The following is an 18,513-nucleotide window of genomic DNA, read 5'->3' on the forward strand; positions in this document are numbered from 1 at the left end:
TGCAGTTCATTCGTCATTAATATGTTTCAAAACTAGACACTTCGATTATTTTTGAAGCCTTGAACATTTCGTAAATTTTGCCCTAGGCCTATTCTGAGTCCCCTGTATCATTCTACAGGCATTACAAGCGATTTCCAAAGCGATATATTAGTGCCTTCAAAAACATATCCTCAAACTCCTTCCCAACAAAACCATGTTTATTTTATGGCTACCGAGCTACTGTCTGTTATGAAAAGTTAATTTTCATAGTGCATAAATCGTCGTTGTTACTGGTGGCTCAAAAGCTCGCCCTCTATCGTCAATTATTCTTGTAGTTTAAATATTGACCCAGCAATGTGACCCTAGGTCAGGTGATCAAGATTTGTGTTAGCAAGTATGAATTTGGACGCAAATTTGGGAAGATGGGCGCTAACGAGCGACTGAAACCGTGAACGATTTGAAGGTAAGGCATTGTCAGTTCAGATTCTAGCGGCGAAGGCCCTGCTTTTGGTGTCTAATTGCAGTTACAAATCAAGAAAGCCTGTTTTATTCGTCGTACACGTCATCCAAACAAATTACCGATTCACGTACGTACCGGGAAGTAATGGCTTTCAAGGTGTCGAAACCCTATTCTATCCTATTTACACGGGCCTTGCGATTCGAAACAAAACACGAAAGGTGCTACTTTCAGTGTTCCTTCACGCCAGCGACATGTACGATCATGGAGATAGGCTCCCATGGTACGAATATGTCAACCGTTTGAAGGCAAACTTCAGTGAAGCCATGTGTAAATACTGCGATGTGTAGTTGTCGTTAACCATCAATGGCGTCAGACTCAGAAATCGTGGATCTTAGCCATTTTGAGACAAAGATACATTAACGCACTGTAAATAGTGGCAGGCTATGGTTTGTCGGCACCACCTCTCCGTGTTAGAACCATGGACCCTCGCGGGGCTATGTTTACGGTTTTGTGACCCACATTCGATGTGTGGACATTACAATGTATATCTTTGTTCGCCAGCTCCCAAGTCACGGTTGAGGGACGTTCAACTTATTCACAATGCACCACTCACACCATTGACTAGAAAAAGACACCTTCAAAATGTCACAGTGTAGCTATTTGCCATTTTATCGTACAAAAATGCTCCCCCAAAGAATGCCATGATCTCTTTGACACCCATCCATAAACTTCTCGGCCTGGTTTTTTTTGCTCACATTTTCTGCAATTTGTTCTGGCCCACCTCAGCCAAGCATCTCATTACAGTTGTTGAGTACTATTATGGCACAGTGAATGTGTTTGCTCTGTCTGTATCAAGTGGACATGTTTCCCCCTCAGGGACTTGCCAGTTTCATAAACATTTTGAAAATTACCAGTTTCGTAAACATTGTGAAAAATTAAATTTAATTGCCGCTTTTAAAATACTGTCTCAATAATTACAAAAGGGCATATAAAACAACAAATGTTAATTTTGACCTTTTGTTGTAAGTACAGAATGACAAGGTTGGAAGATTGTTGATCCAGTTTTTCCACAGAGTACAGACAATGCACAAAATGTTCAATTTTGTGAAAACAGGACATTGGTTGATTCATGGACAGTAGAGAGCCAGTTTGATGCCAAATTTGTGGGTCAGACCTCAGGAAGTCACATTTATCTCTGAGTTGTCTATGTATCCCTTGTACTTATGTAATGATATGCAGATATGAATCTCCAAGTTTTACCATGACATGGCAGAATGTCACTTTGAAATCAAAACTATGAAAAGAGTGTTTGGCTTCAAACAGGGGTTGAAGTTAGAATGGAGTATTGCGTCACAGATAAGCCATATCACATCAGGTATGGTGCGTCTGAAAATACATAATATTTGAACATAGCAATGAATTGGTAAACATAAACTCAACTTTATTTTGCATATTCGTTGCTCTTTGACTTCAGCCAAAAATAACCTGTCTGGTCTGTCTTTCATGCAAATTGTGCACCCCCCCATGACCCATGAACTCCTTGAATCAGTCAAGTAATTTCTTAAAATGTCTGTGCATCATTGCTTTTTGTAATTTCTAAAATTCTCTCAGGTTTATGTCAGAGACAACTTTCCTGTATCACTGCTATACTGGATTAGTATAGCGGGCACATTGATTTTGTATCAGCTCGGTGGTTAACCTGCTCACCCCCACATCCCTATAAACTAGTCCACACTCACCATAGATAACAATAAACATGGGCCAAACCATGATGGGGAAAGGGTCAAAGCTGCTTTGGCTGTATTGAAACCAAATAAAGGAGAGATACTAGTACCCTTTAAAAAGTCAAGATACAACATCATTTGAGGAATACGAACCAAACACTGGTATTCACCGTATTCCTTCTGACTAGAGACACTGATTGTCATTGATAATCACTCAGGCATTTCTTTTCCTTTTGAAGAATAGAGAGCTTATTATGCAATTTCTCCAAGTAAGACCTTGAGTCAGGATATATTGTCCTTATTGTTTCATCCTGTTTGGCAACCAATGTGATTCCTAAAATACCGAACACAACAAAATGTTAAAACATTTGTGGTAACGACATAGGAAGCAACAGTAAACACTCAATGATTCCCAACTAAACACAACAAAAGAAAATAAATCGTACGAGACAAGTGTTAACAACATCGAAAGCAACACAATAAACAACAAACATTTACCTGTGCTTGTTACCCCCCTTGACTAGTAATTACCAATGTAACTTATAGCCCTCACAACATTACACAAATTATCTATGGTGAATGAATCATGAAAATCAACCCAAACAAATGTCAGTGTTTACAAAAACTTAAAATTAATTATCGTAAAATTAATTAACAATAATAGCGCACTATTTTCATCATTGTCTCACTTGAGCAGTCTAAATAAAATGGCTGCTTCAGCCTAAAAAGACATTTTTACAAGATAAAGTTGATATATAATAATTTGAGTTCTCCCCAGATAGAGTGGTGGTCACCACTATTTGATTTTTTTAAACAATGGAAACTCATCTCCATAGCAATTACATTTTGTGTTATGCAAATTAGCTGCCACTCTACCAGAAAATCCTTGGGAGAACACTGATACAGAAGTAAATATTGCCATATTTAATTTTCTATGTTTTTTATGCAAACGCAATGAATGATAATGAAACCAATGACGTCATCATCAGCTGCAGATAGAGTGATTTTTTTTAATATTCAGATGCTAATCTGATATTTCATAAATGTTCATACTGACAGTTCTGTCAAATGAACTTCTGTTCTGTCTAGATCCAATGAACTACTGTTCTGTCAAATGAACTACTGTTCTGTCTAGATCCAATGAACTACTGTTCTGTCAAATATGTTAACTTACTATGTCCCTTATATGTACAATTCACAGCATTTTTCAGTGTGCTGGCAATGGTAAGTGAAGTATCTTTGATTTTGAAATCACTCAAAGATTTTCATACGATGCGTATCTCTTGATTTTGATTCCTCAAATGTCATATTGAAGAGATTGAAAACTTCAGAACAAGTCAGTTCATGTTGCCGTTCACCAAAACTCAACCATTTTATGGAGCGATGGGATTATGACATTATGCAGTGTAAGCAAATGATCAGATTCAAGTTGACCTGTGGAGGTCAGGGTGAAAGGTCACTTGTCAATGTTTTGCCCATGGTGTTGCCGTCGGTGGCGAATGCACAGATAGTTCATGAGAAAATTGCATCGGCAGTTGATCAGAAATAGTATGCCACACTGTCGTAAAATTGCTGTACTAAAAATACTGTAGACATGTGTAGGATCTCCTCAGAATTTTCCAGCACTCAAGGTGTAATCCATTATGGCACTGGCAATATCCGGCATTTAAGGTAGTAAAGGCCAGAGGTCTCTCTCCTACTGTGAGAGATGTGAGCCCCATAGGTCCATGATTATTCAGCAGCATCTATAACAACAATTTTATCACACAATCTGATATCAGTCAAAATGTTTGGAAAGGACTTCAGTGTTTTCTGAGCATGTCCACTACAAAAATAAGTAATTTTGTCATTTCATTGATGTGACCAACTGTTGCATTTTAATGAAGCTTCACATTGAGTGAAAATAGCTGACTCGTCAAAGCACTTCTTGTCACTGTTTTTTCTTGAGCAAAAACCCCTGAAAAAAAAAGCTGGATTGTCTGACATTTTCATCAGAAGTATTACAAGGAACTTGAATTTCACTGGATCAAAACTTGTGGTCTCACCAAACAAATCACCAATGGCCCGCAGACAAGATAACTGTCTTGAATTGAAACAGGAAATTTGGAAAGTGGGAAACCAGTGACTTTCGTGCCGTTTTGTTGCCATTGTCAGTGATCAACCAGGCTAAAGCAAAGTTGAAGATGCCTATAGCTCAGGATTGCAAGTTACTGACAGACTGGCTTCCCTACAGGTCTTGATGCTTCAGTCTTCTTCCCTCATAGTCAAAATTTTTGAATGGTGAAAATCAAAGGTTCAAAGGTCAGCAACAACTTTATCATCCATTCATCACCTTTCTTTGTACAGATGCATTACATTTCAAACCAAAGGAAAAACGATCTCCATTCTCTCTGCACTGCGATTATGCACTGGTAACTCAACATCAACCAATGTACATTGCACCTGTCAGGGGCAGCCAAAAAAACTGTGATGTTCTGTATCAGTTGGTGAGCAGACAGGGTACAGTAACTTGGTGGGGAAATTTCATTTTATTCCTAAAGTGGGAAACTTGGTAAGGGCTCAATGGACAGGCAGGAAATAAGGATCAGTTTTTAGGGGATTTTGAGGATAGAGAAAATCATGCTGCAAAGACATTGCATTAGGAACTTTGACAGTAGTTGAGAGAGGGCAGGGGAAGCATTGAGGTCTCCTGACAGGAGTTGGGAGATGGAAAACTTTTGGCAAGATGGGAACATTTTTAAATCGTAGAGGGAGGGTTGTGACACACAACTTCTTTTCCACTCTAAATGTTAATTATAATCGTAATAGGTTAAAATAGCATATTCACATAAATTAAACACTTATGGTTATGATTTCTGAAAATATGCTAATTTTATTATTGCTACCCCTGATTGGTTGTGTTCAACAATACCACCTTGTTATTTGGTGATTTGAAAATCCACCTAGCATCCTAAGAGAAAGGCAAACACCATCCATACAGCCAAAGACAACCAAACACATGAAAGGTTTGAACGACTTCAAAAAGCTTGCATAATCTATAGTATGCAGAATGCTTTCTCTGGGAGAGAGTGAACGTCTGCGTCAAACAAACAGCCATACTGAGTCCAATTGTGTGTGTGTGCAGTTGGATGAATAAAAACGTTATCTGTAACATCTGGAAGTGACGTAATGGAGTCTGTTGCATGGAGGTAATTGCTACCCTAATATTTCCCTGTCAGTAGAGTATGCACAAAATGTTTATGTGTCCTCAATTTTATATCAAAACTGTCAGCCCGACCAGCACAATATATTCAGAAAGGTTATTTTTAGAACAGTAAATGTATTATGCTGGACTCAACTGCTAGACTCAAACATTGGAGAATTTTTAATTCGCTGATTAAAAAATATTTCCGTACACCATCCCTTTCTCTTGGTTGAAAACTACAAGAGTACATGTAACTCCACACCTAAATTAAATATTTTGATATCATTGCTATTATGGATGCAGTAAGCAAATGTTTTAATGTGTAATATTAGCTAGAATAGCAATTTCAGGTATAAATATATCGACTGATATATTTTTGCTGTATAGAATGTTTGCACACAACATCGCTTTGGTAAATGAAGGTGGTTTCACAGGATTTGACGGTTGTGTCAGGCTTTGAAATGTTTTAGCTGCAAGTGCTGCAGTTGCTTGCCTCTCTCAGTGTTTTCTATGAACTGATCAGTTCTATACACACATAATGCTGAGTATGGCAACAGATGTATTTAATACTTGGAATGGAGGCAGCAACCTTGAAATAGTCTCGTTTTCAATCAAAACACAAAATGTTGAAACCAAAATGAAGATGCAATTAGTTCTGGCAGTCTTGTATTTTTATTTTTTCAGGCTTGTGTGAATTTTTTTCCTTGGGACTTCATGTGAACAGCAATATGTTGTCAAATGTATTTACTAGCCCCTGTGTTACGTATGTGTATTGTAATTGCCTACTATGAAAATATTTCAAATGCTGACTAAGAACTATTTACCAATTACACACTTACAATACAGTGTTGTATGAACTTTTATCCATTGCCATCATCACTGTTATTGTCATCATCGTCAAAATTAACCATGGCATCTATATATGCCAAAAGTAGTAAATATGTATTTTAATATGTAAAGTGTATGAGTGAATCAATTTTACAAAAATATGCAAATGTAATGATAGTGATTTATCAATTATGCAGAGTGACGGACCCCTAATCATTTACATAAGATTTATACCACAGGCAAGACAAGTGTCAACAGCGTTCGTAAATTCCTGTCCAAACTTGTAGACCTGTAATTACTCCTGCTAAGTCTGTGTGATGGCCGCTTTACCTTCATTGTAACACACCGACACAATGCTAAAATGTGGCACCATTGTCACTGAGCATCGAACAAAGATGGTGAAATCTACAGTACAGTGGTCTAATCCTAGTGACCATTGTGTTTTTTTCATCAGCAAAGGACGGGGGTCGTAGGTCATGCTCTTGAGGTCAAGAAATATCTACTTCAGTTTGAGTGCACTAAGCGACATTTGTCCTGACATAAAGAAAATACATTTTACAGAACACATTTCCCTAAAACTTGTTATCCTTGAGACGTGGTAGTTTGATAAAGGGCCAATAGCTGTAAACCTTGGAGATTTTATTCACCATAATGGCATTTTGTTTTCAATGTCAACTACAATGTTTTGTTCTAGGGTTCTCCTTAAAACATTTTGAAATACCTATCAACATAGTGATACATGTAAAATGCACTGTTATTGTTTATGGTTGGATTCTAGTCCAGACCAGAATTAACTTGTCAACAATAACAATGCAGTCTACACATGTACAGACTGAGTTGACTAGCTGAATACTGTGTATATCAGCATGTGTTGGAGAGTGGAGCAAGAAACTAAAGTTGACATGGAAAACAAAAGTGAAAGAATCATTAAAAATTATAGCTACTGGTTTTTTAATGTCACTGAGGTTAAAAACACTATTTCAAGCAAGTTTCCGGTGAATAAATGCAATCACGTGATTAAATATCAGAATTTAAACATTATAGCTTTGTTTCCTTACTTTAACACAGTACATCATGACTTGTACATAGTACATCATGACTTGTACATAGTACATCGTGACTTGTACATAGCACATCGTGACTTGTACATAGCACATCGTGACTTGTACATAGTACATCGTGACTTGTACATCGTGACTTGTACATAGTACATCGTGACTTGTACATAGTACATCATGACTTGTACATAGTACATTGTGACTTGTACATAGTACATCGTGACTTGTACATAGTACATCGTGACTTGTACATAGTACATCGTGACTTGTACATAGTACATCGTGACTTGTACATAGTACATCGTGACTTGTACATAGTACATCGTGACTTGTACATAGTACATTGTGACTTGTACATAGTACATCGTGACTTGTACATAGTACATCGTGACTTGTACATAGTACATTGTGACTTGTACATAGTACATCGTGACTTGTACGGTACATAGTACATCGTGACTTGTACATAAGTACATCGTGACTTGTACATAGTACATCGTGACTTTACATGAGCCACCAGATTGCTAAAAGACAAAACCAAACGAGCGTTGAGTTGTCCATCATGTCTGTCATCATAATCAAAATTTTGAATTCACAAGGATGAGAATCTCCACATAAAACACGAATTGAATCAGGAAGCAAGTACAGGTATTCCATACGTTTGTGCAAGTGCCTGGTTTATGGAGGGTCACCTTTGTAAAGCATTTTATAGTGCAGGTCTAGGGGGAAGTGTTTGTATAGGGCCTGGGTTCTGATATGCTTTAAGTGTACTCAGAGTTTTAGGTTTGCCATCGCTGTCTGGTAAGCTATTCATCATCATAAACTTTTTCAAAAATGTCTGTAACCTTTGGTACCAAGTTAGAATTTACAACGTGACTGCTGAACCCTGGAATTTGAGGGCTTATATCATGTAGGCTACTGGTGTACAGGCTTCTTGAACAGAAAATGTGAACACTTTGTAACCATGAATCAAGGATTGAACTAGCTGATAACAGAGACTACAACTGTATGTAATGGCAGATCCATTATTAATGAGCAATGCGTAGTTGAAAATGGCTATGCCTTTGCTGAGAAACACAGAAATTTGACCGAATGACTTTAAAAAAATGCAAATAACAAAGGGCCTTGACTCTTAGAAATCTTGATATCTCTGTTATAGATGATAGATATTAACAGTTTAAGTGAAAACCTGCCCTTGATCTTGACCACAGTAGATGAACAACATTAACAGATAAATTGAAAACCATCCTTGATCTTAACCGCTTGCCATCCTCTGTGCTGATGTACATATTTTTGTCAAGGCATTGCAAAGTTTCAACATACAAAACTCATAAAAGGTTAGCTTCCAAACTTGATTTCATATCTTGTGCAAGGCAGTACATGCCTAAAAAACTGAAAGTTTCAAACTTGTGCTGAAACTTACGATAAGGAAACTTAACCCATTTTAGTTCATAATCAAGAATACAAATCAGGGGTCACCATATAAAGATTACGGAAATAAATTGTGAAATGTTGATCACTTTTTAAAATCCAAAATAGTCGCTACTCCCTGTGTAACTTCTATGGTGAAAAATTGAATTTTTTATTTTCACACCAAAAAACCCCAATAAAACAGAACCTTGATGTGCTTCTTAGGCTTCAAAATTCCTCTGTACAAGCAGCATACTAGAATATTATTGTAAGTTATAATGTATGAAAAGTGCTTTTTCAAGAAAGTTAACATATCACAAGACATTTTCGTACATGTATGTGTACATTCTTGATGTGTTTACACGGTTGGTTGACTATACACAAGGCATTTTTGGAGGATTAAGTTATTTCATCCGTAATCAACAACAATGTGTGGCAGGTTGCCATTCAAATATTTGAACTGGAACATTAAGCACCCTCAAATTTTACCTTACTAGTAATTGAATTCAAGATAATCCCCTGTGTAAAGTCTTGGTTTTGGAAAAAATAAGGTAATAGGCATAATTTTATTGTAATTCCCAAAATATATTCCTTAATTATGACATAAATAGGAAGATTTCAAGGCCTTTCATGTTTTAAAATCTTTCCATGGGTGATCTTCTATTCTGACATTATTTGTAGAGCCAATAAATTAATTTTTAAGAATTATGAAAAGGAACATATTGGTAATATTTTTACCATGTGTTGGACTATAACAGAAAAGTTTGCAAGCAATAAAATTTGATGAGCCTTTTACAGACATATCAGCGGCAATATCTGATCTTTATGTGGATATCCACTCTCATAAAATGTAAACAGGAAAGTTTCAAAACATGGAAGAGCAGATAACAGCATGTACAGTGTTAGGCTTATGGTAGAATGCACCTCGGGATAGGTACTGGGAGTCCAGGGACTCTTAAATATTTACAATGCTTTTTTTTATCTTCTGCGTGTGGGGCTCGGTTGAAAGTGCTCAGAGTGATAGAGTAAGGAAAATTTTCAGCGTCTCACTTTTTCAAATCTCAGAAATTGTGTTCCACCTCACAGCGATGGTAGCCATTTTGAATTTCAAATACCAGTAAATGTCAGGTAATTTGTTTCTGTAGTACCAAACTTTGCATGGTGACCTTTGATTTTTATTCTGAATTTGGTAAGAGTATGATTGAGAGGTTCGTTGAGGAAATATTGATCAAAAGTTAAAGTCTGTCATTTTTGAGCCATGTACTACCTTAAAAGGACATTTCCTTGACATATATGTACTATAAATTTACTTTCGATATATGAACCTATCAAATCCACACATTGCAAACCTTTGTTTTCCATTGAATTTTAAATCAGTTGAAATAATTTGCTTGCTTTTTAATCTTATTAGAAATGTGCATCCTCGACTACGTTACCAGGAAAAGATGATTTCCATTCCGGTTGAGTGAACAGGAACATTCATTTAATTTTCCATCGGATTCCTGCATGTTGTTTTGCACCCACGATTTTTATTAACAAGTTGGAGCAAAACATCAGAGGACACATTCTCAGAGTACCAAGAGGTTAGGTTATGCATCATCCGGCTTTAGCCGGCTGTCCTGTCGAAAACATGCACAGGGCGTTTGCTCAGACACTGCATAACAGAGGTCAGAGGTTTACATAAATCAGGGAAATCTATGGTCACTTAGGTACTCCCACTTGGAAAGGGTGGGGTCAGCATTGATGACTAACTCAGGAAGTCAACGTTCCACCACCTGTCTGTCTGTAAGCAAACAGAAACATTCACAGAAGTGTGTCGTAAATAAATAAAATAAAGAAAGACAGTGATTCAAAACATCATCTCTAAACATTTGTTGTAAATTTTATCCTCCAAAATAAACTAAAAATACAAACAGACAATTGTCAAAACTCTAACTCTAACCTTGATTAAATATTAATGGCAAACAAAAATGATTGAGAAACAGACACTCCATATTCTTATAAATACAAAGATTTTAAATTATTATTACAAGTTATTTCTGCTGTAAGATGTGATTATTAAAGTCAAAAGGAGAAAAAAGACAACAAGTATTAAATATCAGATTGTTAGTTGATATTTAAAGTTTGTTTTGAAAGTTAAAAATATATGCAATTCATGACGGTTTTGAAACAAAAAAATAATTTGTGCTTAATGTGTTATCATGCCAGCGATGTCCCACCATGGTTTTCATTGTAGGATATTTGATTAAGAATGCAATAAATCAATCCCATTTTGTTTATTTATCTTCCACAGTGACTGCTAATATATTTTTCTGTAAAGTACATGCCATTTGCATCGGATTTAGACTTCTGAACTTCTTTTGCAACTCTTTGCTGCGGATTTTGAACCTCATTAAAATACTGATGTCATAATCACACATTTATCACCGCCTTCGGAGAAATGACGTGGTGTGCAAGTCACCGACTTGTACTGAGGTACTATCTGTACACACGTGTGTACGATCTGTACACACGTGTGTCAACACGGTAGACATCTACAGTAACATCTCCTGATTATGATATGATTTATTGTCTGACAATGGCTGACTTTGTACTGTACCCAGTACTTAATAGTCAGTGGTACAATACAATATATGATGTGTACATGTATATTGCTCTATGTCCATAGACAGCGCTTTAAAGAGTTTATCAAAAACAAAAACAAAACATATTGTAAAATATTTTCCATAATAGAACAGGAACTTCTGTCCCTTATTGGTTGTTCCTTGTAATTTTAACAAGTCACAGCCCCTCCCTGACTCTGAACCAGCTCAACTTCAGCTATTAACCCAGAAAAACTCCCACTGAGGCTCATGGGAGTGGTTGACCTCCGACCTTGAGCTAAGTATCTCACATAGGCAAGCATACCCTGATCTGTCGTGTTTATCAGGTTTATTACAAAACAAATATCGATTATTTTGTATCGAGGTTTATCCATCTATGATGACCCTGTGCAGGTTCTCAGCTGTCCTTTGTTGTGGAAATCTATGAAAAAAACCGTCCATTACAACTAATATCTGTCAGTGTGCAGGTGTGCTCTGAGCACTACATGCTTTTATTCTTGAAATGCAAAAAAATATGATGCCAGATGAGTGCTTATGTTGACTGAAAGCTCTGTATTCGGATTTGTAAGTACTGATTATTGTCTCTCAGCATATTAAATCACATTTTGTGTCATGTCAGAATTGAAAATATGATTACCAGTGCAACGTGAGACTCTGACCTTACTATATTGTGATGTTGTTTTGATATGTCGCTGTGTATCCTATCTCACAGCTTCACGTCAATATTATGCCAAACAACCCATACAAGCTCTCTTTTGTGTTTGACTATTTCCATTCTGTCAGTTTTGATTTCAATGACAAACTTGTCCAAAAGCAAGAAGCTCAAATATTGCACAATATGGTTTGTATTTCCTCCGACCTTATTGGTCTGTATGGATGTGAAATAGTTTATATAATCATGCCTCCCAGACAACTTTCATTGGTTTGATATATGTGAGATTGTCTGTTGTATTTACTAGCTTTAAGCCACATTTTTGACTGAGGGGTCTATCTTTTATTTAATTTTTACGATGAAAATTCCTTTCCAATTTTATCAGAACACTTACAAGCATTTTAAATCAAGCGTACACCTTCCGTATTCAATTGATTGTGTCCTTGTTCTGTCAGATTACCATCCGCAATTATGAACACACAAACTGTCAATGCAAGCCGCTGTTACCCTTGAATATGATTATCAGTGTCACTGTAACACTTAAAGAAAAAAAATCTTTCAAAGCAACTGCACTCACCAGATACAAGACCACAGAATCGTTCCAGTTTTCACCGGTAATGTTCTTCCAAAATTGCTCCTTGCTGTTTTTGTGACCTCTTTTTTATTTTCACATTCTTGGTTTTGATAAATTTGATTATTGTAGGTCATATTTATTTCCACATTTCACAATTTCAGTTCCCATTTTGTCATGGATCTGGAGCTTATCTGATGACGATAAGTAGAGAATCCAGTGTATAGTATATATGGCATGTACATGTATGTACGTATGTACAGGTATGTACATGGATGTACATGTATTCATTTCTGTATGCATGTGTATGCCTGGTTGTTCATCCAGCACAAAATCTCAAACTATCTCAGTTCATCACTTTGATATCATAGTATGTCTATGTATTTTTAGTGGAAGAACTCCAATTCTTAACATGAAAATCAAATCCTAGAAATATGCAAATGAGCTTGAAGTAATATGAAAATGGAGAAAAAAATCTAGAACTGCAAGAAATGTATTTGAAATAAGATTTACAGGTCGTAAAGATGTTCTCATACATTCAAATTGTAGTGATATATGCAATATTGTAATTTTGATAATATATGGTAAGAAAAGTAAACAACTTCATGTATGTGCATTGTCCCTAAAGTTATAAATTTGGTGCAATATACATGATATTTTCAACCATGGTTGCCATAGAGGTGTGTGGCAGAAATGTTTTTGTGAATACTATATTACATATTTCTTGAACATTTGATGAATAGATGACTGTTTTGTATCTTCCAAAGTCTACTCGGTATTAGGCTTGTCAATGCGACCTGCATTTGTAATATGTAATTATTTTTAGCTCACATTGGTATATGTATATGCCCAAGGTAGCTTATCTTATAAGGTGAATCAGTTTCAGTTTTATCAAATTTGTTATTACAGTAATCTTTTATCATATTTAAAGATTGACCGATTTTGTCAAGGCAGTAAACAGAACACATATCTAATGTGGAAACTCATCACACATTTAATATCAACGGAAATCATAATAATAGGTTGCTCTTATTGTCAAAACATAGTACAAACACATCATTAACAGATACAGCAACTGTGCAATCATCTCCAACATTTGTATATCTTTGAAGTACTGATAACACTGTTGTGGTGTTCAGAACTTTAACCAAATAGGAATGTGTCTACTTCCTTGTCACTGAACATGGTGACTTTGCAAACAGAGGTATTAATTTTGTCAAAATACTTTGAATTTTTTTAAGACCCAACAATGTCTAAATTTAGAATAATTTATTGGCGTCAAGTTTCCTTGATTAACAGTTTTATCAATATTGAATTATTGTCTTGTGTCCCATGTCACTAGAAATGTCCATATTCTGAATCACGGCTGTTCCTATACCATGGCGATTGCTCTGAGTCTGAAACTGCTTTTATCCATTCCCATTATGAACAATAAAAAACTCAGAATTTTGGCGTGTATCGTCACATCAGTGCATAAACATGTCTATAAATTTCTATGATTGACAAGTGTACAAGACAAAACGTACATTTCCAATGATAGTCATATTACCCCGAGTAATTCATTCAAATTCATTTTTAGAAGACTGGTGATTTCACCAAAAGTGCCAGTAACAACCCTCATGAGGCAATATACTTGTGTACACAGAATACACACTGGTATGTGTATTACAAATTGTGATATCTGTCATGGTCAACATGTGAACATGGATGGGCATGTCTGTGATCCTGTTTTAAGTCCATGTCAGTCAGGGTTGGCATAAAAATTCAAGGTACAAGTGTACCTGGAAGATCACCAAGACACAAGACATGACATACGCAATTTACTCTCAGATCACCATGTTGATATGTTTCTGAAACTGGTAGAAACAATGTCCTTGTGTGTCTTCTATATGGGCCTTGAAATGGTCAAGTCTGTTTAAATAGAGGTAATGGAATATGTCATGTTCTGCTAATTTTATGAACTGGACATGGTAGAAATGGATGAAGCTGGCAGCAAAGTGTGTGACAGTCCCCTTCCCCCCCTGGCCAATCATAAGCAATCCTACTAAGTCAATAGTGTATTATATTTATAACAAGGCTTTATTTGTATGTGCCTAGGGGGGATGGGAGGTGGGGGGGGGGGGTAACAGGTGACCATTCCTCCCATGTAAAGAGGGCAAAGAGTAGTCTATTGTTTGGGCCAGATATTTTTATCATATGCCTCTTGTACATAATTTCCACTCCAAATTTTTGGGTTTACTTTCAAATACCAATCGAACGCTTTATTTCCATAATAGATGAAAATCCTTTGAAAACAGAACAACTGTCATCATCAAATGGCACATTGATTTATTTAAATTACTGTTGTACTATTTATCAATATTTAATGCATAGAGTTTTAAAAAAATAGATTTCCTTTGAAAAAAAGATGTAATATGATAATTTTTAAACGTAAAGTTGTCAAGTTGAAAATAGTTCCAGTTCACTTTCAGTCAAATGGTGGCTTTGCAGCCTGCTGTGTCATCAGCAAGTTACAATTGAATCCTATGGGGCTTGTAAGGTCGATATGTGAGGCATGTGATGAAAACCGGTATTGAGCCAAAACCTATTTCAACAACTTGTCTTATATTCTTGTGCTCAGTTTGGCAGTTTTAGCCTCCTAACAACCCACCTAAACATAGTGAGTGTCACTGGACATTGCTGGTGATTATAGATTGATATTGACCCCTGAATGCCAACTTGTGAAAACACTAATATTGCAACTGCTACTGACTTTGCAAGATATGAGACATGAAGTCACATTGAACCATGAAACTAGAGCTGTGAATGACCTTCCTTTCTAATGTCACTTTCTTTTCATTCCATTTTCTTTCAGGAAGAAATCAGTAAAATGGGCGGGAGAATGTGGTTGCCATGGTTTCTCATTGTGTTTTGGCATGTGAAGGCCATTGTCGGTCTCAGCAACGAGTGTCCCAAACTGTGCAACTGCTGGAAAACGGCCATAAACTGTGAGTCTGGACGCCGTGAATTTCCAACAACCATTCCTCCAACGTACCGCAGCATGTACTTCAGAAACAATAAGGTCCCCAGTCTGTCACGGGATACGTTTCGTGGTCTGGGTTACTACACTCTTCAGCAGTTACACCTTGCATATGATGACATAGAGGTAATTGCAGCAGATACCTTCAAAGGGCTGGCGCAGCTCCAATACCTGACAATCCAGAACAATAAACTCTTAAAGATTTATCAAAATGGCTTCCAGGGCCTTGAGAATGTACACACTATGGACTTGCAACATAATCAAATCATTGAGCTAGAGGCTGGCTCTTTCAAGGGGATGCAGAACCTTGATTCACTGGACCTTAGCAACAATGACATCGAGCGGCTGGAGAGTGGTGTATTTTACGACGCCCAGTCACTTCAGAAGTTGAACCTAGACAATAATAAAATTGAAAGTATAAGTGCGGGAGTTTTTAGTGATGTCTCATCATTGACAAATCTCATCCTGCAGAACAACCTCTTGGAGGAACTACCATGGAATGTCTTCAATGGTCTCAATGAGTTAGATGAGTTGAACTTGAGCAATAACAAGCTAACCAGTATCGACCGCTCACTTTTCCATGATTTGACGAATCTCAGGCAGCTTGACTTGAGTAACAACAAAATTGAGATTCTTTCAGTTGACACTTTCGTGAATATCCTGGCGCTACAGACGCTGTTGCTGAATGACAACAGTATCCACGTCCTGCCGCCAACAATTTTCGAGCATTGCCAAGGCCTTAAGAAACTTACCTTGCACGACAACGCCTTGCAAACGCTCCATCCCAAAGTGTTCCGGGGGATGAAGAGCCTGCAGGAATTGGATTTCCATGGCAACCCGTGGACCTGCGACTGCACCATGCTCCCGCTGAAAGTCTGGTTTGAGGAGGCAGGAAAAGCCGTCCAGATCCAAGAATCCAATACGGTTTACTGCAAGCGAACCCCATCACATGTGTTGGAAAACTACACTAAACTGGAGGACATTGCCAACACATGGTTATGCAGCGACCCTGCTGAAATTCATGTGGAAGGTGACGGAACTGTATTGACGGCAAAGACATGCGTCTTGTGTGTCAGTCCCGTTGTGTACATACTAACCATCATTGTTGTCTTGTCTGGCTGTGTTATCTCCTTGAAAATCAGAGTCTGTCGACAGCGAAGGCTAAAAAATTACAAGAAACAAGTTTTTGCCCTCAGAGACAAGGACACTATGGTCAAATCCCGCATTTAAAATTTCAAAAATTTGAGAAAAATGAACTAGCCACACATTCACACTTTCTGTAAAAGGATACTTTTGGTATGTTTTCACAAAAGTATGGCATTTCAAAATGCTGTTTTATGTTGTCGCATGTTGGATCATTTATTCCTTGTTTTCAGTTTTCTTTGGAAGAGCATTCAATGTGACTGTTAGCATGTATTCTTTACACGGAAAATGTGACGTTTCATGTAGTGTATGTGTGTGACCTGTAACTTTGGACATTTCAGATCTCATTGATTAATCTAGCCCTATGCTGTTGTAAAAAAAAATTTTAGACACCGAGGACTCTACAGTCAGTAATGTGTCAGTTTGGTTAAAGAGGGCACTGTCATACTAGTATTGGTGAACTTCCCTTGTAAGCCATGTCTCTGATTCTCATCTCAGGAGGGCGCTGCCCAGTTGTGTATGCGACTGCATGAAATGTCAGTGTTAGAAATTAGGATTCAGGGTTTCCTTCCAAATTTCATTGTATCTTTATGAAGTGAAGGCTTGTGGCTGCTACAGAACGATAAATGTGTTGCACAGCATTTAGCTCAAATGAAGTTGCCCTTATTTGCAAAGTTTTGAATGCATATTTACAAGAAAGCAGAAATTGGTCAAAATTTGCATAAAAAAATGTCACAGGCATTACAAATCATGATTTTAGTCAGAATTTAAAATATTCACCTACCTGTCAATGTCAACTAAGAGTAACATTATGACTCAAACAAGGGACTTTATGACTGAGGAGAGGTGATAATTTGTCCTGATGTCGGACCAATGGTCTCCTACCCAAGGGTTTATAGTCCTCTGTTTTGGCAATAATGTTTTATTACATGCCTCTTTACATAGTTTTCACTCCAAATGTTTTGGTTTATTTGCAAATGGCAGTCATAAGCATTATTTTCATGGCATACAAAAATCCTTCAAAAAAAATAAAATAATGTCATCATGACAGGGTGCATTCATAATTTCAATCAGCGCTATGTGCTGTATTGAGTTTTTTATGCATAATTCTATAAAATCGGTATCAAATAGAGCTGTTCCATGAATTGAGCACACCCAGTCTGTCTGTTTTATCTCTAAGATGAAAATTTAGTGCATGTCACTTTTATTGATTTGAAAGTTGAAATACACATCAAAACACAAATTTTACTGTTTTTTTCAGTTGCAATATCATGTAATATATTTCATGAATGTGAATGGTATCAATGATAACGTACACATGTTCATTATTGATTTGAAACAGAATAGGATTTCTAAATTCTTCATTATGGGTTATCATATATATTTTCTTCTTTATGATGTTACTGAAAGAAATTTCACAAAATTAAAAATTTACAAATAAATCTTCAATGCAACCCAACTGGAAACAAAATGGTGTCATTTTTTTCATTAATTTTTGAGAGATTTCAGGAAGATTTGTGAAGAGCAAGGGGTTACAAAGCATTTCAAGTATGTTTTTTGTCACAAGGATGTACATAACAATTATATGACTACGGCGTACCTACGGTCAAAGGTACAATATGGCATGTCCCTCACTCATGTATCAACGTAACTTTGATTTATTTTGTGCTTGTCTAGGGGGCACAGCAGATTTCTGTGTTGTTCAAGCAACTTATTAAATTATGTGACAGGGACAATAAAGCCAAGATAAATATTGGCATCTTTTAAAAGATGATATATTGAGACAAAGAGTGTGTTTTTCTTTTGACTTTGGAATAGTCAAGTAAATGGAGTGACTTGATTCATGTGAAATTTGGTCACTGAAAACATAATCAATCTGAAA

The 18,513-nt window shown here is 36.7% G+C and overlaps 1 protein-coding gene across 1 annotated transcript; it reads left to right on the forward strand.

Moving 5' to 3' along the window:
* Window positions 1–307: 307 nt before the first annotated feature.
* On the forward strand, window positions 308–18,405 carry LOC139118458 (chondroadherin-like). Its single transcript, XM_070681753.1, has 2 exons — window positions 308–442; window positions 15,324–18,405. Exon 2 carries the CDS (start codon window positions 15,339–15,341, stop codon window positions 16,716–16,718), a length of 1,380 nt encoding a protein of 459 aa, XP_070537854.1. The 5' UTR covers window positions 308–442; window positions 15,324–15,338; the 3' UTR covers window positions 16,719–18,405.
* The last annotated feature ends 108 nt before the right edge of the window (window positions 18,406–18,513 follow it).

The sequence above is a fragment of the Ptychodera flava genome, chromosome 19 (genome assembly GCF_041260155.1).
Source record: "Ptychodera flava strain L36383 chromosome 19, AS_Pfla_20210202, whole genome shotgun sequence".
In the NCBI taxonomy this organism is placed as follows: domain Eukaryota; kingdom Metazoa; phylum Hemichordata; class Enteropneusta; family Ptychoderidae; genus Ptychodera; species Ptychodera flava.